This window comes from Myripristis murdjan, chromosome 18, assembly GCF_902150065.1.
Source record: "Myripristis murdjan chromosome 18, fMyrMur1.1, whole genome shotgun sequence".
In the NCBI taxonomy this organism is placed as follows: Eukaryota; Metazoa; Chordata; class Actinopteri; order Holocentriformes; family Holocentridae; genus Myripristis; species Myripristis murdjan.
The window spans coordinates 24252762-24277947 of record NC_043997.1 but is presented as its reverse complement, the minus strand read 5'-3'; the positions used below and the strand labels follow the sequence as shown (position 1 = coordinate 24277947).

Below are 25186 nucleotides of genomic sequence, written 5' to 3'. Positions count from 1 at the left end.
GAAAGGCCAAACAGATCAATTAGCTGTCACTTTTTATCAGCAAACACTATTGAGCTCAGACAACAATAAATCATTCTGCAATCTGAGTGCGAGATCCTAGGTGCTTCGTTCAGCCGGTCGGCTTGTGCCGTGCACCGATTCACCGCTCTGGAAACAAAATTTGAAGACTGAACAGCTCCTATTCAATAGCCAGGCCAAACAATAACAACGGCAATGGGGCTGTTCTATCCTGTGGAGTGGAGGGGGAAGAGTGTGTGGGCCTTGGACTTAATAACCTCATTGATAAAATCCATGTTTATTTTCTGAGAAGAGCGCCAGCCTTCTCCACAAGCCGCCACTGTGGTCTTGGAAACGAATTGGTCTTCCTTTCATGGCTCTCATTCATTCAATTTATGCTGCTAAACGTTATCATAGAAGGGAGGACAGCAGATGGTGACCTTGGATGCGCAGACTGAAAAGAATGAGGAATAATATTCTCACTTAGAGAGACAGAGCATTAGCTTATGCACCTGGCGATGCCTTTAGCTGTCGTGGCTTTTGTCCACATCCCTTTTGGGATGTGCAGGTCCCATACAGTCACTGAAAGGTCATATTTGATGATTTGGTCTCACCCTGTTAATGCCAAACAAAGGGCTGGGCAGGTGTTTGAGTATAATATGATCCGGAGAAGGGAATAGTGTGTTTCTAGTGCTGATGGCGAGCTGTGAGAGAACTGAAATGAGGCTGATAACCAGGTACATTTGTAATGTCCAGTTAACTGAACACAAGCAAGCAGAGGGAGACAAAGGGTAAATGAGGTGAAAGCCATTCAGGGGCTAGGCGATCTATATTATCACTTAAGAATTTATTCTTAATCGCGCTGCATGGGGAAGACTGCATTAAAAACAAGATGTATATATTCTGGTTTGCCTGAGCAGTTTTGCTACCATTGTTGAACGATTTCTCCAATGTTCTCAGTAACCGTGAAGGAGGAAAAGCATGACATGATGGAGGCTGCAGCAATTTCAGAAATAAAGTTGAAAATGACTAGTGGCAACAGTTCTCTGGCTTACACTGAAGTCTGACAGACAGACATTGTTATGTTTACATGGCCAAAATGTTGCGTTATTGTGTAACCAGATTATGGTAACATGAAGTAATGTGATTTCTCAAAATAACCTGGCTTCACAGGTATTTTACACTTGGGGGAGTTGAGCTGGAGAAAGCTTTGAAGCGATGGGATTCAGACGTCTCAAAATCAGAAAGAGCAGAAGAATATCATCTCAGTTTTTTTTTTTTTTTTTTGTATTGTTGGCCCTTCATGTTAATGGTCTTTGTTATATTCTTAGCTATATTCTTGTTATGTACTCTTACATATGCCTTCCCATTATAATCAGAGAAAATGTTGGATTTTACTACCCTCACTGTGTTGTCAAATGTGTGACGAAAGCCATGGCCGGATCCATGTAATTTCCTCTGTGGCATTTTTGCCACATTTAGAAAACTAAATAAATTCAGACTGAGGTGTCAAGTGCTGGGAAAGAGAGCAGAAATCCAGGTGTGTCCACCAGTTTCTACCGGTTGTCAAGATGTAAACAGCAAAAAAGGTTCAATTAGCAATAAATGAAAGCCCTACGAGCACAAAGGTGGCATTAAGCAGGAAACTGAGTTAATTAATGAGTTACCACCCGAATGTTGCTGTTTTCTTGAATGCGTTCACAGGGTTTAATGAAATGCACTGCAACCCCTGGGTGCAACTGTTTAAGGTCAAGACTTTATGACTCATCGCTTCCTGATTTAGCAAACGCTTCCCTTACAGATTCCACTATGCCTCCATTTTTTTCATGACAGGAGGAAGACAGAAAGAAGAAATGGGCACCACATGGCAGGAACACATTACAGCTGAAATTTAAGCATGGGTTTAGCCCCGAAGATTGGAGTATCTTGTTATGCTTATGGAATCATGTAAGCGCATTCACAGAATTGATAAGGAACCTGCTTGTGAGTTGTTCCATAGAGGACTGTGTGATTGGCTGAGCGCGCTACGGGGACGGCGCTCCCCTCCCCGCAGAGCCTATACAACAGGAGGTGTGGAAGCAGAACTGGGAGGATAATAAAGGACCCCCGCCACCTCAGCAATGGACTGTTTGTGCGGCTGCGATCAGGCAAGCCTCTGCGCTGCCACAAATCACACACTGAGAGGCTGAGCAAAAGTTTCTTCCCACTGGCTATCAGAGCCTTGAACAGCAAACAGTAATCTCCTGAAGGACAACATACCCAAGGACATTCACCTATGTATATTATACTTTACCTCGCACTACTGCCATTTAAATACTGTTGCCACTTGATCTGCACTGTTTCCTTTTAACAGTGCTTACTCTATTGTATATTCTGCTTATTTGGCTTATTTTGTATTTTACTTACAAATGCTATTTAAATACAGTTTTTTAATCGCTTTATTATAGGTATAGCAAACATTCACTTAGTGTGTATAATTTCCTGTACTTCATTTGTGCACTGCCTGGGAGTTTGACGCAACTACATTTCACTGTATGTATGTATATGTAACAAATAAAATCTCTTGAATGTTTTTTTCCCTGATAAATGTAGTCCCATCCACCATCACCGAACACAAACCCCCTACATGTCTTGGAGCTGCAGTTAATGGAGGGTCAGTGTCTTTTATCGATTAGAGGCAATGGCCTGACCCTTGAACTCTCATTAAAGATAGTCAAATCATTTCTGCTTCTTGTCATTTGCTCTACAGCTTTTGCGGGTTGAATCTGGAGTGCCACTAGCGCCGCTAGATATCAGTCTAGTTGGTGCCATTCAACTCTCCAGTAGAGAATTCACTTTCATTCTGCCTCTTTGTGCTCAGGACACTGATTTGCAATGACAGATGGGGGCGATGCCTGGAAGAGCAGCGCGTCACAAACAGCTCATCAGGAGATTCTTACTAGAGTGCTGGCTGTCAGCCCTGTCAGACGAATGGCAGCTACACACAACTGACAGCCAAACCAAAAATCAGAAGGCCCTGTCCGCAAAAGACTTCCTAGAACGTGCCCCAGCTCATTCGGACAGTTACCAAAGTAAAAGGAATTTCTGTAATTTTGCTCCTAGTCTGATAAGGACTACAGAGCTGAGGTAGGATTGTGCTGTATACGCATGACAGAAGCAGGAATCTGGAGTATTTCTGTGCAAAAGTCATCTTTAAAGCAGGAAGGGTCCCGCACTTCAAATGAACAAGTTCCCAGGGTCATTACCGAGAGAAAAACAACTCCCCTCCTGTCTTTACACATCCTAATCATTTGTGAGAGGGGCAGTGACCGCTGTTTATTATAAGTAATGTTTCATGAACGTCAATTACCAAATGCTTTGATGGAAAACAACAGGCAGCAGCACTGGATCTGGGGAGAATGAAGGCGCCGACAGCACAGACAAGACATGAGCAGCAGGTTGAAGTGGATACTTGACGCATACAACAACTCAGAGACAGAAATAATCTGCCAGACTTTTCAATCATCTCAATTTCCCTCATGTATCGTGTTCCTCGCTGAGCTCTGTTGACAATAACAGCTATCCGAGCCTAATGACTATCGGAGGATGGCTCTTGTGGCTTTGTCTGTTGACACGAAAGGAGCAGGCAATAGCTCATCACTTGTCACTGCTACACGACGTCTGAAGCAGTGATAGCAAGGGGAGGAAGGTGGGGAACACTGCCGAATTCAATATTGAACGTTTGCACACAGCAAAGGCAAATCCACACTGCCTGCGCCCACAGCAGAGGACAGCAGGTGGAGTGCTGGACAGGACTGTAAGTCAATATAAAAGGATTTGAGAGCATACTGAATAAAATAGCCAACGGAGGGCTTCCTGGGGTTAGGTGATCCTGTCAAATTCTACACAAAAAAAGACTTGCTTTCAAGAGAAAGGTTTGACTAGTGTCGTTAACTAGCACTGAAGACGGTGCACATATTGAATATATGCATGTATTCATTTTCTTTGACAAATATTGCAGACAACAGGCAGGTAAAACAGCTTGTTAATGTTTAAATTTAAATTCCGATATTTTTAGCAGTGTTTATATGATTGTCAAACATCTGTTACTAATGTCACATTCACTGGCAACTGGAATATTTGATAAGGCATCCGATTCAACTTCAAACAAAATTTGCTTCTGTGAAAAGGAACTTTCTTCAGCAAATGGGCTCTACTAGAATAAAAGCAATTTCTTTTTCCCAGACAGAAACCTCTGGTGTTATTGAACTGAACACTGCAGTGTCAGGACAAAACTGCCCTGAAGAAAACTTTCCAGAAAAGAAAGAAGCCAAAAGTAGGAGCGAGGAGCGGGGGTGGGGAGGTGGCGGGGGGTGTCTGTCTCTCAAAACAGTTGTGTGTGTATCACCTGAGAAAGAAAGAGGATGTAGAGAAAGGACAGCCTCGTTGGTGAAGACTTCATCCGCAGCAGCTGAGTAGCCAACGGCAAGCCAAAAAAAAAAAAAAAAAAAAGGACGATCTCTTTGGCTTAAGGCAGGGGGGACAACAAAACCTTTTTAAAAGGGCAACGCTAAAACCCATAAATTCAAAGTGACATACAACAAAGCAATTTAATACCTTGTGAGGAAGACACGAAGCATTTTTAGTGAAGTTGGGGGGCAAATTAATTAGCCGAATATCTGAATGGGGTGTTAACGCACTCTGCCCTTATCGCAAAGCTAATTATCACTATCGGGCCTCCTCTGTTCATCAGTAGGATTATTAAGCTAATCACAAAGCTTCCCCCTCTGGAGTCGAGGTTTATGCTCTTCATTGGAACAAAGCTGTTATTGTCTTCCAATGACATGGCTTCAGCGATGAACCCAATCAGTATTTGTACCCCGTAATGCACTAATAAAGACGCAGGGTAATGGGAGGAGTGTGTGCTCTGTGTTAGCAGGTCTCTTTCAGATGCTTCAGTGCTTGATCTATACCAATTAGGTCAAAGGACACCATAATGCTGGACAGAACCACGTTGGTTGAGATTAAAGGAAAAATCCACCGTCAGATATCTTCGCTCTGTGATGTTCAAGAGCTGTGATTTATCTTTTTGGCATGCGTACTCTCCCTCAATCTGCCTCGTCTGCGTCTACTTCAGTTAGTGACTGCCTACGTTTCCCAGAATGCCTTTTGACAAACCGCTGAGAACGTGCCTGAACTTATAACATTATCTGCTTGGAGAGAGAAGCAGCATTAATTCAACAAGAGTAGAGAGCAAATTTACCAGGCAAGAAAAAGAGAGAATGTAACATGTCTTTTGGCTTGCACTGTACTCCGTGTCTCTTTAGGGTCTTGGAGACATGTCTGCCCCTCCTATGATGGATTTCTATGATAGAGATTACTGAACACAGATGTGATGCAGCTCTAGAAAAGAAGCCATTGCTCTTTGATATCACTGATGTTTGGGATTGCTGACACAATTCTGCTCTCCAACTCTGTTGTAGCAGCACTGGAAATATTGGGGCATGGTGTCTAGATTTTGCCAGCTATCCATGGGACTAAGAAAAACACATCACCACACAATGACAGGTATAGCTCCAATAGTGGTTTTGTACAGTGCTTAAGTGTTTTCGGGTGGATTTTTCCTTTGAATGAAAAGTAAGAGGGGTGAGGGGTTAGGAGCCTTGCTACTCTGCTGGACTGTACAGAAGAAGTGTTCTGACTAGGGTCAAGTGCTGGAGTATTTGCAAATAATACTTTCTTTTAACCTCCCTTGAGCACCAGATGGGTGGTGTTTCTCAGGGCAAGGCAGCCCGGATAGTGTTAAATAAGTTGTCAATTAAATTGACACTTGGGTACTTTGTTATAGTCTGAACTTGCTGGCACTCATTGTGCTGTCCAGTGTGGCAAACCCCACCCATCTGGCACTCCTTGGAGGTAAAAACAACTTATTTGCAAATACTCTTTGTCCCCGGCCTGTTTCACTCATACAGTCACATTCTTTGGCACATAAAGGGAATGCACAGGGCTCCCCCCTCTTGTTTCCTGTCCTCTGTTGCATGCCAGCCAATTGAATCAGTCCAATCCCTGGCATTTCCCCGGGAATGTGACTGGAATGTTATCTGCTTCCAAGTGGAATGCCTGGGTCATGGTTTGTCTTGGATTTCATGTGCAGCGGATGGAGTGGACTGGAATTACCACTCAGAGTGCTTTCTCCCATAATGCAACATGGAGACACTATTAAAAAAATAGCATTCTCTCCTTACAGTGGGTCTGAACACACACACACACACATGCACACACACACACACAAACACACAGGCACACACACAAACACCATTTTCTTCCACAGCAATGCTATGCTGCTTTGCACATTTAAGCCAAAATCATAGCATCTTCCCTACGCGCCAGGTTAACCGGTCATGGAATCTTAAAGAGATATATATTAAAAACACTTCACGAAATAAGGCACTCCAATTTTCCATTGTCCTGAATTCTTTCAGAGTCAGCAGAGAGGTAGAGGCAGGTAAAGTCGTGCAAGTCGCCTTATCCACCTCTGCATTGTCACAATGCTTCAAAGGTAAGCGGGAGATGAAAGCTGGAGATATGAGCAGTCTGTTAGAATCTGAAGACGGGACCACTGATCTCTGATCTGCTTCTCCAGAGGGCTCGAGAGACAGAGATTGAGAGGGACTGGGGAAAAAAAAAAAAAAGGGGCACCAGATACTTGGTTTGCAGGCCACTATCCCACAGTCCAATGTACTACCAATGACCTTTCACTGGCTTCCTGGTCTCCAAGGCAACAGGCTGGCAAATAAATAGGACCTGCCACAGCTGGGGCTCGCTGGTTCCCATCAATGAGACCTCCCTCTATGGGCTGAGTGGTGCTTTTTTGTTTCATTTTTTTAAAAGGATCCCAAATCCTTGTGAACACCTCGGACATAGTAGTGCACGCGGTCCTGGACTGCATTCCTGTGATAAAAACAGCTGTAATTAAAATCCACAGGAGAGGGACAGCCGTGTGCCCACGGGCAAAGCTGGGTTTAGATGGGTTTAGAATCTGTCGTCTCTGAGCTGTGTTGGGGACTTGAAGGGCTTGAGCCCCAGAGTCCTGCGGGGTCGAGCCTTCTCTTTGGTGCTGTCCGGGGGCTTGCTGCAGGCCGCCCAGCCCAAGTCGATGAGAGGCGAGTCAGCTGGGTTGAGGGGCGCCACGCGGAACGTGGGCAGTGTGGGCGAGCCGTTGGTGGAGCACGGGGCGGAACGGGAGGTGGGGAAGGGCGCCGAGAAGGGGTCAAAGCGTGAAGCCGTATCTAGGGTGCCTGAGGGGTCGGCCCTGAGGGCAAAGGGGTCGCAGTCCGGCGAGGGGAAGGGGTCACAGTTGGTGAAGGGGTTGGTGGGGGATGGCTGGTAGCCAAGAGGATGGCTGTCAGAGCGATGGGGGCTGCGGGCACCTCCTGAACCCCCGCCTCCCGCCGAAATGAAGCTCCAAGGGTCGATGCGGGGACGAATGGGGGAGGGGCGTGGCCGGGGGATGACATTAACCTCCAGGCGGCGGGTTTTGGGGGTCCAGAGGCGAGGGTCCGGATAGAGGGAGAAGGGCACCGAAGGCTTGTCATCAGAGTCCAGTGTGTCTTGACACAAAGGTAGGTCCAGAACTGGAAAGAAAATAAGGGGAAAGCATTAGACAAAGACATTAAAGTGGTGCTCTTGTGTGCATATTTGCATGCAAGCACACACACCAACTGCCAGTCTTAAAATAATACTGCATTTTCTCTCTCATATTATTATGATTATCTCATTTTATGTAATCTTATGTTTATGTATGCTGTTGCTCTGTAAAGCACTTTGTTACAAGTGTCTGGAAGAAGTGTTGGCAAAATAAATGTGACCTGACTAGAAAATCATTGCTCTATTAAGTGCAGAAGACATATACGGCTTTATGATTACATTGTTCCAAACAGAAAGTGGACAGAAATTTATGGAACAATAAACAACAAAGAAAGTTGCCGCAATTAGTCAAAATTAAGCATAACAAAGAGGTGCAAAGCTAGCTGACAGGACCGCAACAGCAGCCGACAGCAAGCGTAAATTAGCAATGACAAGAACCTTAAGTTTGGAATGAAATTAGCCTGAATGAACATTTGCCATTTCCGAATGTGAAGTGTCTGCCAAGTGGCATTATTTACATCAGTGGCAACTCTCGGAGGCTGCTCAACTATTCAGCTGACAAGAAAGCGCAATCAGGAGTCACATGAGAGCAGATGAAAACGTCAATGAAGGAATCCTCTAAATTCATCTCTCTTTCAAGCACACAGTCACCGCCAGCAACCTTGTAGCTGCCTGTCTATGCATCTGAGTCTGAGTCATTACAGTCAATAAACATAATAAGATGTTTAGCCAAAACACTCGCTGTTAAATTATGTGTGGCTTTTTGCCTCTACGTGCCTGATGTAATGAGTGCATGCGGTTTGTGAGATTATGGTTGTTAGTGGTGGAACAGGCGAGGAATGTCTGCTTAGTACCTGGGGGCAGAACTGTAAGAATGTCTCTGTGGAGAATCCTCGGCTTTGTGAGTCAAACGGACCAGATATAGAGTGTGAAATGGAACCAGAGGGTACTCTTAAAGCCATCTTAAAGCCCACTCGCTCTTAAGACACCCAATACCCACTCCACTGTCATTACCGACTTTAAACTGTGTCATTGCTTCTAAGAAATGCATATCATGATGTGGGCGTTTACTGCTTGGTTAAAACATGTACATGTACATTACAACGTATGTGTGTGTGCGTGTTTGCCGATATGCAGATAACAGCTTTCGAGGTAGGTCACCGAAATGAATTCAAGCAAAAGTCTACATATGGCCCGTAAGAGAAACTGCTTTTCTAAACCAACCCACAGATGCAATGGATACTAATCTCTCTTGGGTGTGATCTTTAAATGTCTTTCATCCGCATCGGTATTTCAGTGCTAGGTGCTAATGAGATGATGTGTTCCATTATGCAGATTCCTTGTCTTCTTATCTTGGCCATCCCATATCAAACTTTACCATATGCAACTGGGGTGTAAATACGCCCCAAGATGTACTTACTAACTGCCCAAACCATTTGAAGAAATGGTCAGAGAAGAATTATGCCAATGGCGAAGTCAAGCATTCATTATTAGCAATTTTGAAACCAGCAGTATCTGTGTGAACTCAGCTGTGCTTTATATTCATCCTCAACTTGGCAATAAAAGAACATTCTGTCTTGTAAGAGGAAAAACAACACAAGATCGGACGCTAGCTGTGCTTAACAGCATTAGCATTGAAGTGCGGGCAACCAGCTGTTACCTGCGATATGCAAATAGCTGAAGACAAGCTTTGATGTAAATGAAAAAGCATTTGAAGCTTCCCTTGTGCCGGCAAGATCTCACTAAAAAGGCACAGAAATAATTGTGCATGAACTGCAACGGAACATTGTCATGCTGATGAAGTGAATTTTGCGAGGTAAAGCGGCGATCTGATTTCAGTGTGGGTACAGATAACGCATTTTTATGCTCTGTGTTGAGGAAATGAAGATAAATCATACAGATAAATGAAATCATGGATCCAATCTGGCTGTGAGACACCATGCTATTGTACGGTGTAAAATGGGGATTGAGGCTGACCTAGTTGAGATGCATGCAGGCCTTGGCTGGACCTCCTCCGCCTGTCAGAGCTGTAGTCCCAGGCCTCACAGCCCACCTCACCGTTGGTTAGATGGGACATCTGGGCAGACTCCCCTGGACTGGCCCTGCCTTGATGCTGGGGTGTCCTGGGGCTCTGGGGACTCTGTGGTGTCTGCGGGGTGCGGTGGCCACTCCTCTCACGGGGGTTCGGCGGAGGAGGCGTTAGGGGTAGAGGCCTAACCTCTGGATGCTGCAACACTAAATCCAAGAACGGTCTGGGGAGCTGCTCAGAGGTGGAGAACGTGATGAGATCGTCCACTACCGGGGGGTCCGAAGTGACGGATTTAGGAGGTGCGATTTCTGGTTCGGAAGGGGTGCGGTGATGGTCCTCCAGGGATGGAGGGTTAGTTCGAGGGGGTACCCGGGGAGGGACATCTAGGCAGCGACCGAGACCTATGGAAGCCAATAGGGAGCCACCGCCTAGCAGAGCCCTGTGGGTGCTCTTGATCAGGCCACCCAGGGAACCCCTCTCTGGCCTGGGGGAGCCAGCTGGGGAGGAACCCCCTTCCTCACTGCCTGAGTCTCCCTGAGGTAGAGGCAGCCGCAGGCTCTCTTTCACTGAGGAGCCTGTAGAGAGGGGGAAAAAAGTGTTTTATGAGTTTTGAAAATAGACAGAAAGACAGAGACAGCCAGAAAAGGACTGCTCACATTTATTATTCATTTAGTGTCTATTTATAATTCAGAGTCATGCCAGTGTGAGTTAAAACAGTTGTTCAGAGATGATATGTGACTGGTGGTTGGAGGATGACATTGGGGGGCCTTGGCTACCATTCTGAGCAGGGAGAGGGGTTGGTGTGGAGGGTCTGTACTCCTCAAAGTCATCCTTGGATTCTCCATTCTCATTGCTGTCCAACTCCAAGAGCTTGGCTCTCATCGACAGACTGCAAAACATAGGAAATTTGAAAACGCTTGAGATATATTCCCAAATGAGATTTCAGACCACTATTATGAAAGCATTATCAAGTGCAAAAAATGATGATTACAATGTTAACAAAAATGTCAAGTCCCAGATGTCTGCAAATGGAAGAGAGGGAAGATCGGGATGAGCAGCTTGCTCCTAGGGGTCTCCTACCTGCTTTCCTGGGGGCTAAGGCGCAGGACTTTAGGACTCTTGGGGCTTTTAGGGCTCTGAGGTCTCCAGTGGGGGCCCAATCGCAGGTCTCCATTGGCTTGTTTAAGGGAAGGGGCCTCTAAGGGCCACACTGAGCTCAGACCAAATGTCCTGCTGTTGTCACTTGGACTAACTGTAGAGAAAGGAGGAGAAATAGAAAGACAGAGTGATATACACATCATAAATATGCATAGAGCATAGCTGTATTGTAACAAGGAAAGCATTCTAAAAAGGGCAGGCTTCATTCATAAATGTACGCAGCCCTGCAATCATCTCCAGTGCAAAGACCCTAAATTGCCTCAAATTTCATGAAACTCCAGTAGGCTGAAACCCTTCAGACATTTCTGAATAAGTTTGAATCCCAATTTCTTTTGAAACAGTGTTAAGATTTCCTCTTTGCACTGATAATATAGGCTCCAGTCTGGAAGGTAACCTCCAGGCTAAAACCCAAGATGTTTCACAGGGCAGAAAAGTGTGCGAAGAAGGAACCAAAGTCACAGGGGAAAAGACGAAAGCGCCAAGTTCTAAGGATTTCACCTGTCGATGACATGTTTTGCACAGGTTTTTGCATTTCCTCCAGGCTTGCACTGGCAACACCATGTCAACAGTGTGTGAACAGTATGCAAATGTTCAACTATCTACCGTGTGAAGATCCAAGAGAAACACCTTGCGACGTACTCATCCAATCACACCTAAGTCCCAGGAACAATGCCAGCATGTTAGTCGCAAATTAACTGCAGCAGAGAGGGCGACAACTTGTCAAGTGCTGATATGGTCACGTTTAAATATACTTGGGAGAAATATTTATAGGGACATTTGCAATTTACGCTCAAGTGCACACTCTCGGAAATGTGCATGGATTTACACCAATACATGACGCACAATGTAGACAGTTTTTCTTGTGTTCAGCCACTGGCAGCTTATTTCTAGCACTTCATTTAATTTCACTTCAGCAAACAAATCTGGCACAAATATGTTCTCTGAATAGCTGTGAAAACTGCCTCAACTAGGAAGGAGAAAAGCAAAAGTAGTAAAAGGAGGAAAAAGTAAAGGGAAGAAAATGATTACATTATCTAGCCTTTTTTGAATGTCTTTTGCCTTTTTATATTACAATTTTACACATATATTTTTTTACTAGAAGTGCTAAAAAAGGGTTAGGGTTAGGCTAAAAAATAAAAACAATATATTTTTAAAATCTCTTTTATGTATTTTTGTCTCGTATGTAAAGTGCTTTGTATAACCATGGTGTTTGAAATGTGCTATAAAAATGAACTTTGCCCTGCATCACTATGTCTTAGCTTTACTGGTATAAAACAAACAAAATGGATGATTATGACTCAAATCTAAACTGTACATTCAGACACACTTGGATACTGGATTAGATACTAAGAAAAAGACTAGTTAGGAACCACAGGAACCAGAGCCCCACAGTCCAAAACAGAAGTATTTGTAATAATAGGGGTAACACATGTAACACAGCCAACCTACTGAGATGCTACAAATGCTATGTAAGAACCAGAGTTCGACAAGTCAGCTGTTCTCTAAGCAGTCTCAGGACCTCCAGATATCCTGGAAGGCATTGTAGAGGGCTTCCAACAAAAAGAGGGATGGTTTAATTTCCCTGATATTCAACTCACCAGGAATGTGTGCGATGAGACCCTGTATAAGGATGACTACTCTGATTATATTGTACATTTCAATGTCCCCTCCCAACTTCCCAGATTAGGCAGTTACACAATTCTACACTAAATCTGACTTAATCATACAACAAAAGTCTTCTCAAATGGGACAAAAATTTCTGTGGTCTAATGCAAATCAATTTGGCAGCTCTTGACATCAATAAGCTTGGGCAGCCCCTGCAATAAGTCTGCATGCAAGAACAAATATCCACTAAACACATTTTAATGACAGACACACTCAGGGCTTGGTAACGGCCATTAAGGAGAGTCATTAGCCATGTGAGGGAAATCCAGCCCTCTATTTAATGAATAAATGAAGCCAGCAGATGTTTTGGATTTGCCAACCACTTTTACAGATAAACGTTTCACCACAATTTGCGCTTTTATGTCAACCCCCGGTGGTAATTGTTTAGAAAAATCCCTTTCGCTAACTGTTGCCACACCACAAATTTCCTTTTGGGTCATGTAAGAAGCCCTGTGATCTACTGGCTAGAAATTCCCGGCAAAGAGAAACAATCTCTTGGCGTTTGTCTAAAGAGAATTGTAAATCACTGCCGTTGCTGCGACCCCTCTCACACCCTTCTCCTGGAGAAATGAGTTTCTCCTTGCTTATTTTTAATTCAGTAAACCGTACTGTAGCCACTACATGCATCTCAAACTGTGATGGATTTCTGCCTGACAATACAGCTCAATGGCTCCACTTGCTGTAGCCAGCGGGTAACTGCAGACAGGGGGAGCAGGGCTGCAACACAAAACGCCACTGAGAAATGCTGAGCTACAGAGAGGAAGTCAGATAATATTTGGACTGGAACAGACTATTGTTGGGAGAGGGTGTGTGTGAGAGAGAGCCAGCAAGGGAGAGACGGAGGGGTCCTGCGGGGAAACAGGGGAAGACAAAAAGTAGAGTGAGTGGATGGGAACAGATGAAAAGAAAGAATTGGAAATTGGAGAAATATGATGGTGCAACAATGGAAATCTGTGGGCGTGTGAGCATGTGCACACATATGTTCTTTGATTTTTGGAATGTTTGTTTCCAAGAGCATGTACGCATACATGTGGATCTGTGTGCCTACGCACATTTGTGTGTGTGTGTGTGTGTGTGTGTGTGTGTGTGTATGTGTGTGTGTGTGTCCAAGGGCACGGCCTGTACTCACGTTGTATTGCTCGGAAGCGTGGGCCGAAAGAGGGTGAGGAGCCCGAACCCAAATCTGGAGAGTTCCGCCTCTTCTCCAAGCCTGGGGAAGCCTGCACCGTAATCTTATGAATGAAATCTGCAACAAACACACACAAGACAGACATTAGACCACCCAGAAGGCAGACATAAACCAGAATTCAGACTAGAACGAGGAGATTGCTCTCAGTATAGTGCGATCTTCTAATTAAGTTTCTTGATTCTCTCAGGGGTTTCTTATTCAGAAATCTTGGATATACATACAAGGTTGCAGTGCATTTTTTTACAATCAGTTTTTGGTTCTCTGAAAGATGCTTGGTCGACTTGAGCCACACAGCCCAACTGTTTTGTCAAGTGGTGGCCATATTGGAGGTCCTAAGCTTTTGGTGAGCGCTGGCTGTGAATAGCTAATTGTAATTTTTATTTTGTTTAATTTTTATTCTCATACCTTAATTCTGCCATCTAACTACTTTCACACTATTTAAGCTCTGTCACCACTTCTGGCATAGGGTGTTTGTATTTTTATACAGTTTATAGTTTTTCACTATTTCAATTTCAAGATCCTTATTTTTTTGGCCGTATTAAATATAATAGTGGGATGATCAGCTCTGCTTGAGAGTCCGTCACAATTTACTCTAGCCTCCCAAGCCATTCAGCTTTCAGCCATTTTGAAATTTTGACTCTTTCTAATGTTTCAGACTTTCACATAGAAACTTCATCCAACCTCTGAAATGTTCAACTTACTTAGGAGGACAATGCTGGCAATAGTATAAATATGATATTGGATTATTTTTATTGCTTTTATGTGTCAGCTTTAACATTTTTTTACTTGTTATCACATTTTTAGCAGCTGCCTAGAAACACCCCAGCAATCTTCAAGAAAGGAGCTGAAAAATGTTTCAATAAAGGAATAGTTGAAATGTCAAGTTTTTTTTTTTTTTTTTTTTGCAGTGTGTGATGTGTTTGAATTGCTGATGCTCTTATAACAACCATTACAACTACTGCTGCTAACTCTAATGATGTTACCTTTACTACTTAATAATATTAATAATATGATGAAATTATCTCTGTTTAACTAATACTGCAATTTCAATTACAATTTCTTCAGTTTATTGATAACTATGGGTCATAGCCATAGTAAACAAATGGATTAAGCTCTTTAACCTGCTACTAGTTCAGGTATTGTTTCAAGTAAAACAAATACTGCTTGTAACTACTTCACCTACTGCTTCAAATACTTCAACTGTCTATTTTTTGACCTCAAGCAAGCAAACAACTTTTCCTCAGGACATGTAGCCTTTTCTAACAACATAATATTGTTGTTACATAATAATGTTTTGTAGTAGAGAGAAGACAGTTAATGTGTCACAATGACCTACATTTGGGCACAAATTTAGCTTATCACACAAGTGATTTTAACTTAGTACAACATTAATCTAAACCCACACAAGCTTGTTTTGTTTAGTAATCTCTCTACCCCTGCTGTTCTATATTTATTAGTATTATTATTTTCACACAACTATTTTTGCACTGTTGTATCTGGGAGATCTGTCATGCAAATGCAAAGCTTCTATTGAAAACAGAGGGATTTGAGCTCAGTCAGGGGGAAGGACAGAGAATGGATTCCAAAATCATTTGCATTTATTCCTATCTATTTTGTACAGAATATGGCATATAAAACATAATATGTAAGTTACTCCACAGGGTCCAAAATACAAGGACAACACAGGATGAGAAGGACAAAGAGGGAAAAGAAAATAATAACAGAGGAAAGGAGGGGGGTGAAAAAGAGAGGGAGTAAGGCAGATATAGAAGGACAGAGATGAAGAGGGCAAAATGCAGCAACTGGGAGAGAAGAGAGCTAGAGGGTGGGGGGGGCAAGGGTGAAGGAGGCTAACCGAGTGAGAGAGAGAGAGAGAGAGAGAGAGAGAGAGGATAATGACAGAGAGACAGAGCAAAAGAGGGGAAGTAGAGCCCAAGAGAGTAAGAGAGAGAATGAGGGAAAGAGAAAAAGAAAGAGGGAAACAAAGTCAGAGAGCGAAAAAGGCTGTGAGAGAAACAGAGGGGGAGACAGGGTAAGTGAGAGAGAGAGAGGGCAAGTGAGAGAGAGAGAGAGGGGGAGAGAGAGAGAGAGAGAGAGGCAAGCCAGCAGCGTGTCTATGGACAGGAAGCGTCGAGGCGTGGTTGGCTCGTTCTCCCCTCTCATCAACCCCTCCACCACATCACCACCCTGCCACTGCTGGGAAAGGCCTGACCACAGTGCGCGTGCACACACGCACACAAACACAGTGCATTTACGCATGCTTGCTCAGCCGAAAATACACTCACACACACATACACACGCACACACTCCCACTGAAACACTGAAACTCGGATATGAACAGCAGGTTGTATGTGTTTGTACATAAGAAACAGCAACCCATTTTGCATGGAAGATAATATAGGAGAAAAATAATGAGTGTCACACAGTCAGACAAAATATAAAACAAAATGTGATATTAGAAACTATAGTTAGACCAGTGTATTGGGATTATTTTCCTGATGTTGTAACTATGATATTGGTTAATGTTGCTATTGTTATATGATGAATATCATGTAGTTAGACTGCAGTTACATTTATTCTCCTTAGACTGAGCTGATTCTAAAAAATTTTAGCCAGCGTCCAAAATCAACACCATGCGGGGCCAAATGTGGGTTTGGTGGGTAAATAAACTGGGGTAGCCAGCCAGGTGGCCAGTAAATAATAATTAGAGAATAGGGCCAGGTGTGCATCATTGTGTTTTTTAATTGTAACGGCTGGGGCTGATGTGACCCTCATTGCCAACTGTGAGCCAATATTGTCAGCCAGTCAAATCAAAGCTCCTTACTACTATTTGGTGCTTCCTACACCATGTCTGTCACATTTCTGGTGTTAAGCCACCAAAAGGAAAACATGAAGCCACTTGTAAATAATGCATGATGCAGTTTTATGGCTGTTAATAAATATTTTTGGCTGGGAAATTTACTCAGTTTACCTGCCACTGGCAGATGAGCCAAAAAGTTACTTTTGGACCCTGATTGCAGCCATAAAATAGTTCTGATATTTTGAAGACCAGGGAGCTGAAATAGGGCTGAAAGTGAAACCAAAACAAATAGGGCTTGTTGTGTTTCCTTCAAAACAATCTTTCAACTTTGTGTCACTACTCAAAATGATGTATTCCAGTCTAAATCTATATTATTCATTTTGGAGCAGTACACTCTGGTGAGGCTCTCCTGCTCATGACAGGTAAGGAGTTAGTGGACCAAACTTTGTGGATGTAATAAAAATCCAATCTCTCACTTCAAGACAATTTCACTGTGACTCATGTGACACAATGTCACACGAGTCACAGCTCAAACATATGCACACACGTACACACACATACACACCTTGAGGCATGCTGATCTTCTCGCCATTCTTGCTTTTAAGCTTGTGCTTCTTGAACGTGCCCTTCCTCTTTTTGACATTAGGTTTCTCTTGGTTCTGGTTCATGTGGAGGATGAGGAGGCTGAGCTCGCGCTCGAACACATCCTGCTCCCACTGGGCCAGCTGCTGCTCACGCTGTCGAAGGAACTCCTCATGGGATTTCTGCTCCAGTGCTGCTCGCTTCAGCTCCTCCTCACGGCATCGCAGCTCCTGCAGGAGGGGAAACAGCTGTAAGATCGATGCTTCCAAATTATGTGTCATCAAGACTCAACAGTCTACAGGTTTCCATTCCGACCTCCAATCTCCCGGGTTGAAGGGTGGTTGGAGAAAATAATCTATTAAATAATTTGTAGCAGTGTTTAAATGCAATGAAACCCTGCAATCTCTTGTGCGATGATTACAGATTATTACAAACTGCTTTTGTAGTTTTCATTTGATATTTCAGAACAGCTTACAAGCATGCAGCCTGATAGAAGGAAAAAGCAGAGACACCTCACCATTTTACTGTTTTCAGATAGACGAAACATCAGTGTGAACCACAATGGATAAAAGTCTGTTCTCAGTGTATTGGCTTTAATGAAAATTGCAGGTATCCTGCTATGGTTTACTTGAGCCAAATGACAAAACAAGCCCAAAATATGAGCTAAAAGAAGATTTTCTGTGTTTGCGACGAGTTGAGGACAGTACCAGATCCATTTTCACAGACCATAATAAAATCCAATTTTGCACGACTGAGGGATTCATCTTCTAAAGCATACAGGATTGTGTATGAAATGCCTGGTGAATTTTGTTTATGTTTATCGACATGGATGGACGAATGGGTGGATTAAATGAGATATGGATGGATGTTTCCCACCACAGTCTTCATATATAATTTCATAGCTTTTGCCTTGACTTCCCATATTTAAGTCAAAGTGTCTCCATGACCAATACATTTTGTTCCTGTGCAGATTGTTAGTCTTGCTTCTCATCTTAGAAACTCTGTATATATAGTCCAGCTGCCACTACAGATTCCGAGATTCCACATCTGATGAAATTAACAATTTCCAAAATATATTATTATATATTTGTTGTGAGTGTAAAACTCCCGCAGTTCCCCAGAAAATATGTCCACTGCCTAGACTTTCCTTGTATACCATGTTTCCACAAATTCCATAACCAACGGGAACCCCAAGGTAGAGGGATGGATAGCCAAAAAAAAGGTGTATGAATGCATAAATGTTTGGCGAGGGACAACTTTGTTACCTTCTCTTTAGCCCGCAGCTCATCGAACATGTGCTGGATCTCCAGTTTCCAGTCCTCCTGCAGGGAGTGGAAGGATTCCTGCGGCATGTCCTCCTTCACCTGCTGCTCCAGGGTCGTCAGCTGGGACAAGATGGAGCCAAAGTTGGGCCTATGGTGGGGGTCCTGGTCCCAGCACTCTGTCATCATACACATACAGATTATAATAGCAATGTGAGACTTTACTGATTCCTGTAATTTTCTCCTTTTATTTACTCAGGTCAGGGGTCATGTTCAGCGACACAACAGCACCACTTCAGTTACAAGAGATTCAGAGGACTAGTATTTTCATGAAGACAGCGTTAGTGGCAACAGAGCAGTTAAATGCCAGTGCTATTGAGTCTGGGGCGTGGCCAGCTTATTTTTGAAATTTTCATGACCGGCATTATCTTGGCATTATTTGGGAAAGGAGGCTGGAACATGAGTTTGCAGCACTAGTAGGAGGAATAAATTATTAACAGAGGACAAGAAAGGCCAATCAAATCAGTTTCCCTCATCTCTTTTAAAATCAGTTCATTCCCAGCTGTGACACGCTGGCATTTTCATATGGAGGAGACCAGTCACCAGCATGTCCCAGTATGGACAGATACTTAATCTGTACTAGTGCAGGTTCAGCTTTACCAGTTCTATAGTCTTATTCAAATTACAATCATATTTTTGATGTGCAAGTAGATTTTACTGTTTGAAGAATTTATATCACTGTTAAAGAAACAGGGGTTCATGTGATTTGGGGAGGTCTGTCCCCATGGGCCTCTGCCAACTAACCCCAAGAAAAAAGCACAACATACATCATTTTCTCTGTGACCTGCTTTTGATGGGTGATCTTGCTGGCAAGTTCACTTTAGTTCATGAAAATCCCAAAACGGTATTTTTGGGGATTTCATCATTTGTCATTTTGTCTAACATTACAATCTTAATCTTTGCTGTCTGCATAAAACAAGTGTAATAATCCGTCAGGAAAGTGAGATGAATCTATTTGTTTTCATTATAGCTTCACTTATTTTGCAAACGGTCTTGAATCAAGATGACATTCAAGATAATTTTTCAAACGTTAATTTGCACTGACAACATAGTAAATTAACAAGTGGAAGATTTTTTTTTCTCTTGGAAAAAAGATTTTAAGACAAGACTAGACTTGACTAGATTAAATGATTTAGTGAGATGAATGTTTCTCCAGTGCAATACTCGCATACCAATTCACTATTCTCCAATGCCTGTAATTTTTATTTACACAGATTTCAAGCACTTGTCTGAGCACAATCTTGAGTCAGGCTCATCAGTTATTCAAAGTGCTACGCTTAATTTACTTGCTATGGGGTGTTTTGCATAATTTGCTTCAACACTTTCAGGCATTACAAGCAGATCAAAAACCAATCCGATAATTAATTAATCCTCCAAGGTGGCTATCAATGGTTTTTGTACACTGATCCCCTGTTTAAATACAAGCATAACAGACAAGCTGATGAAAATGCACAAAGATGAGCCTCGGCAGATTGAAAAAAAATCTCAACTATCTTAGTTTAATTTGCATATTTGTGTGTGCCCATGTTGTCAAGAGCCCACAAAATAATAGCAGCCTAGTGGTATGTTAGCCAATACCAAGATGACATGTGAAGATCCATATTTATTTTCAATGTGAAATGGAACAAAAAAGAACATGAATGGGTTCAAACATGTTGCACAAGGTGACAAAAACAAATCACTTCCCCTCCACAGCCATGTCATTCAACAACATTCAGGAATTTGTTCTCGCAGTTTCAACCGAGCTTTGAGGAAATGGAAAGAGAAGATGCCGGTGACACAAACTTGATTGCACGCAAGAGCACTCTCACAACAGCAACACACTTCCACTCTCCCAGCTGCCTTGTGTGCATGCATTTTTAACACAGGTGGGAAACATACCTGTAACCACAGCACTGTTGCTGTGGGAATATTACATGTTTTTAGGAGATTATATGGTTGGTTGACTTATCTTTTACATACTGAGATCATCTGCAGGAAGATCATTCATGTGTCCGCAGAAGATCATTTGCTCCAGTGCGATATGCTAACGTTTTAGCATACACTATGTAGACATTATATAGAATGAAAGTAGGGCACTAGCAGTTCCCAAAGTAAGTGCATTCTTTTAAAGCATATTGAACTTCCCTACTTCCCTGGACATTATATGAGTCCACATGGTTTGGAAATATCTTCACTCTCATCTGGGCTCCCTTGGACTGTTAACCCAGAATACTGTGTTTGTGTTTCCATTTACTTCCATAGAAAAGCAAAACAATTCCCAAAATAACACTTTTACCACATAAACAACAAATGAAAAAAGTGGATTTGCCAGTGTAAAAAACAAGTCCCAGTACCCATTTTTAGAGGAAATTAAAAATGTATTTTCTTCTTATCTTGTTATTTTCCTCTCTGAGCTGGAAAGTAGATCCAGCAGGTAGCATGTGCAGCAAACCTCTTGCACCATGAAGAAATTACTTGATTGTACTTTCACAAATAATTGTACGTACATGAAGAACTGGGTACCAGGATTTGTTTTTTATATTTGCATAATCTGCTTTTTTCACTTATGTTGTGCTACAACTGTTTTATTTTTTGGGAGCTGTTTTGCTGCGCTATGGAAATGAATGGAGAGATACAAATTATCAACCCAAGGGAGCCCAGGAGCAACTAATGTGGATATTTCACCACCATGTGGACTCACATCACGCTCAGGTAACTCAAACACTCAAGTTCAATTTGCCTTTAAGACTCTAATCACTTTGCAAAGCACACAGAAAGCTACCCTGCCTTGCCTGAATTGATAGGAACAGAAACTGCGCGCACACACACACACATACACACATACACACCTGACATGAGGTGGGCGAAGGGTTCAGGGCATGTGGAAGGGATGGGCAGAGTGAGTTTATTGACAGCTACTCCATAGGCGACGGCGAGTCCATCAATGCCTCTGTAGGGCGCCTCTCCTGTTAGCAGCTCCCACAGCAGAACACCATAGCTGAGAGAAAAAGCACAGAAAACAAATCAACTGTTGGTCATATTGATTGTGCTGAGCAGTATTGACACTGTGAGTGAATCGTGCATGGTGTGAAACATCATGAATATCGTGTGTTGTTCCAGGTTTTCTGGGGTTTAAGTAGTAATGTGAAGAGGGATCCACCTTTTGAAGAATTGATTGTATGAATTGATGTGTATGTGCACAAAATTCAGATGAATGATGGTGCCTCTTCAGGAATAGTGGGTCACTGTTGAATTATTCACAGCAAGCGCAACCTTCAACATTGGCACTTTTTAAGGTACAATAGGTGAAACAAGTACTTTTGACAAAAATGATGTCACTTTAAAGGCTGGGGTGTTTTTCAAGATTGAATGGTGAACTTTGAGGGAATATGCAGGAGTTTAGAGCAGCTACAAATCTTCATATTCTTTCACATTAAAGTGCTTGAGCACATTATCCATTATCATGACACTGAATGCAAAGAATCAAGGTACCCTTGTGCAATGTAAAAATAACGCTTGATCACACACATGTGCTTGCAAAGCAATGTGAACTCACGCATGCAGATGTGCGCACACAAAAGTACACACACACATAAGGCCATGGACACACTAAAGACACAATGGGAGCAGCCCAGGGCCTTAAGAAGATGAAGCGTGGCGCAGGACTTGGATCTCCCACACTGTCAATTACCCCTCGCCCAGGCCTGACTAAAAGCACTGCGGAGACTCGCTAAGTGGAGAGCACAGGCCGCAGCCTTTTTTTATTTAGTTCCTTAATTACAACTTCCACACGCTGTGACTGTGCAGAAACGCTGCTCGTCGTCTCGCCCTGAGGCCGCCGCCGTCTCCGCATGGCGGCTTTGGAGACGAGCAGCCGAGGATAGACGACAAAGGGATAGGAGAACAGAGATTATCCGTCATTTTCAGAGCAGGACTGCCTCCTGCCATTTGCTCATTTTGCTCTTTTCCAGAGTGTGCGGCGATTATTGTGACAATGAGATTACATGGGTTTGTTGTCAGCAGATGGAGAAGTTAGAGAATGCGTGTGTGTGTGTGAGAGAGTTAGACTAATGAGATTGGGTCTAGAGGGGAGTAAACTGTCTGTATACTGTACATTTTCAGCAAAGTGGGTTCTACATGGTACCAGAAAATACTTTTACCTATTTAGAGTACTGTCAAGAACCCTTTCAGAAAGGTTTTCTATATGACCATGCTCAAATGGTTCCACAACAACCTTTATGGTTTGGTAAAGAAACCTGTAAAATGCAGGAAATGGTTTGAATCAGCAGTATTACATTATTATTATAATATTATTATTATACAAAACCACAAGAGATGGAGTGCACAACCTTTATTATGTCATTACTTCACAATGACTTTACAATATTTTTAGAATAATAACATTTAAAAGATAAGAGCTTTAGGTTTTAATTTAATAATTTTATTTTGGCCATCCATCAACAAAAATTACACATCAGATGGTTCGTAAAGTCATTATTATGGAACCACAAGCCCAAACCAAAGAACCCTTGAAGAACTCTTCTTTTTTTCTGTGTAGATGTGGCCACACACAGACACACACACACACAGAAACACACACACACACACACACACACACACACACACAGAAAGCCATTCCCAGATAAAGAGCTGCGGTTGGGTCTGGTGTGTGGCCTCCCTCTCTGTCTATACTGGAGACAATAGGACAGTGTGCAGTACACATGTCCCACAACAAAGCACAGAGCAGCTCTTTGAAGAGAAGCCGTCACATGGCTGCGGTGGCCAATGCTGCAATCTATCACTCTGTCCTTCCATCCCTTCATCGCTCTCTCTCCCACTATCTTCCCAATGCTCCTTGCTCCTGTTTTACTTTCATTTTCTTCGTCATTTTGCTTTTACACTTAAAAAATTCAGCTGACCCCCTGATCCAGAGCAACTTCCAATTAGCTCAGCAAGCGGTGTCTTGCTAAAGAACACAAGGCAGCAGATGAGTATATTGACCACTGTAGTCATGGTGACTATAATTTCAAAATTACTCTCATAGCATTGCAAAAGATTGATTCTGCTGAATTAGTTTCCGTTTAAGCATCACCTCCAGGCATGTGGATTTGAATAGTTAGACAGAGGAGAAACAACTGAGCTTTACAGGTTCCTCAAATAAATTTCCAATTTGTTTTTCCCATGAGGATTTTTATTATTTACTACAGTGTTTCAGTGGTGTAATGCACTGAAGTGCTATGAAACAGCTGTTGAGGGAATCCATCAATCTGACTATTGTTGAAAAAAAAAAAAAAAAAAAACACTGTAGAGTATTACAGGTTGTAGTCCTGAGATTACAAGAAGCAAGTGAGCATTTCTGAGTTTCTGGTGTGTTTTTTTGTTTGTTTATTTGTTTGTTTTTTGTTTTAAAGACAGACATTAGCATTCCACCTGTGTTAAAGTCAAAAAAAGTATATTGGTTTGTGGAGATAATTTAGTTGAACAAAACTTGTAAGTATAATAATCCTTTGTTTTGTAACAGAGCTTGTTATTATCTTAAAGCAAAAATGAACTTTGGTTGAGAGTTTTGTACTGTATAGTTAGCTGGATGCAATACATAAACATCGTCTGCTTTGTTTGCATTCGTTTATGTGCTAAAAGTGTCATTTTGGGACTTGTTTTGCTGCACTATGGAAGTGAATGTAGAGGCACAAATACAGCATTCTGGATTAGCAGCCCAGGGGAGCACAGAACAACTACTGAAGAAACTCAGGTAACTTTACAAGCCAACACTCTACCAAAGTTCAGTTTTGCCTTATATTTTAGAAAACCCCAGTGGAAAAAAATCCCTCTAGAGATCTCTCCAGGCAAGCCTGGTTGGCGCAAGATCCGGGCTGGCCTACAAAAACACACCATCACTCTATTGCTAAATTTATTGTAACATACTACACAAGCTTTAGGCAGTTCCCATCAACTGAAGATGTCACAGTTACTATGGAAACATTACCCACTCCACTGTTGTGTGTGGTTGCCAGACCTGTATCCCTGTATCAGTGATTACCTCTGCTCCACTGTAGTGTTGCTGTCAGACAGTATCTGTTTTAGGGCACATGATAAAGCTCACAATTCATCCGGTTGGCTTGTTGGTTTAGGTCAAAGCTTAAATTTTTAATAGTGACATTTTCTGAAATGTCAACAGAGAAAATCAATGGGCAATCAACCTAAGGAACAAGGGCCTCTGAAAAAGGGACAGCCACATCTGAGCTCTCGAGACTGCAGTCTGGTTCATGCCCGTTAATTTACAGCTGAACAAATGGCAACAGCGTCCAACAGTCCATCACATCTTGAAAAGGATCCCCGTCCACCTGAAATTAACTGGTGCCAGGGGCCAAATATGGAACTATTCTGCTTACAAAGCAGGCAGGCATGTACAATTATGCACAGTGGTTGTTCTTAAGAGATTGCTTGAGGGTATTTCTTGTTCACCAAGATATTGTTGTCAAGTGCTGGAAAAAAATTCTGATATGGTGACAAGACTAATGTTGACTTGAGGGTTTTGAAGCTGTGAAAGGTTTTGTCTCTCCAGCCATGGGTCTCATTCTGTTCTCTATGAAGTTAACATATATCTGGACCACCAGACACCAATACATATTTTGCCCGATTTGTATTAGAGCTCATTTCAGCACATTACAGGCACATTATGTCTTGAATTACATTTGAGTGATTTCAGTTTTCACCCACTGAATCACTTCTGCTTTGTGTGTCAACACAGACTCCACTGAGAATACTGTTGTACTCTCAGTGGGGAAAAAAAGGGTGATACATATTCATCAGCAAGGTATTTTCCTAGTCACAAA

The 25186-nt window shown here is 42.6% G+C and overlaps 1 protein-coding gene across 1 annotated transcript in view; it reads right to left on the bottom strand.

Annotated features, from left to right (window-relative positions):
• Positions 1-1266: 1266 nt before the first annotated feature.
• The window catches only part of LOC115376464 (mitogen-activated protein kinase kinase kinase 11), a 44856-nt gene continuing 20936 nt past the window's right edge, over positions 1267-25186 (bottom strand). Inside the window, exons 3-10 of the mRNA XM_030076040.1 lie at positions 21200-21348; positions 18312-18487; positions 17030-17276; positions 13605-13721; positions 10733-10904; positions 10429-10541; positions 9601-10227; positions 1267-7610 (exon numbers count right to left, since the gene is read on the bottom strand). Of these exons, the coding sequence (XP_029931900.1) occupies positions 7009-7610; positions 9601-10227; positions 10429-10541; positions 10733-10904; positions 13605-13721; positions 17030-17276; positions 18312-18487; positions 21200-21348 (2203 nt within the window). The 3' untranslated portion in view covers positions 1267-7008. The remainder of the gene's footprint in view (positions 7611-9600; positions 10228-10428; positions 10542-10732; positions 10905-13604; positions 13722-17029; positions 17277-18311; positions 18488-21199; positions 21349-25186) is intronic.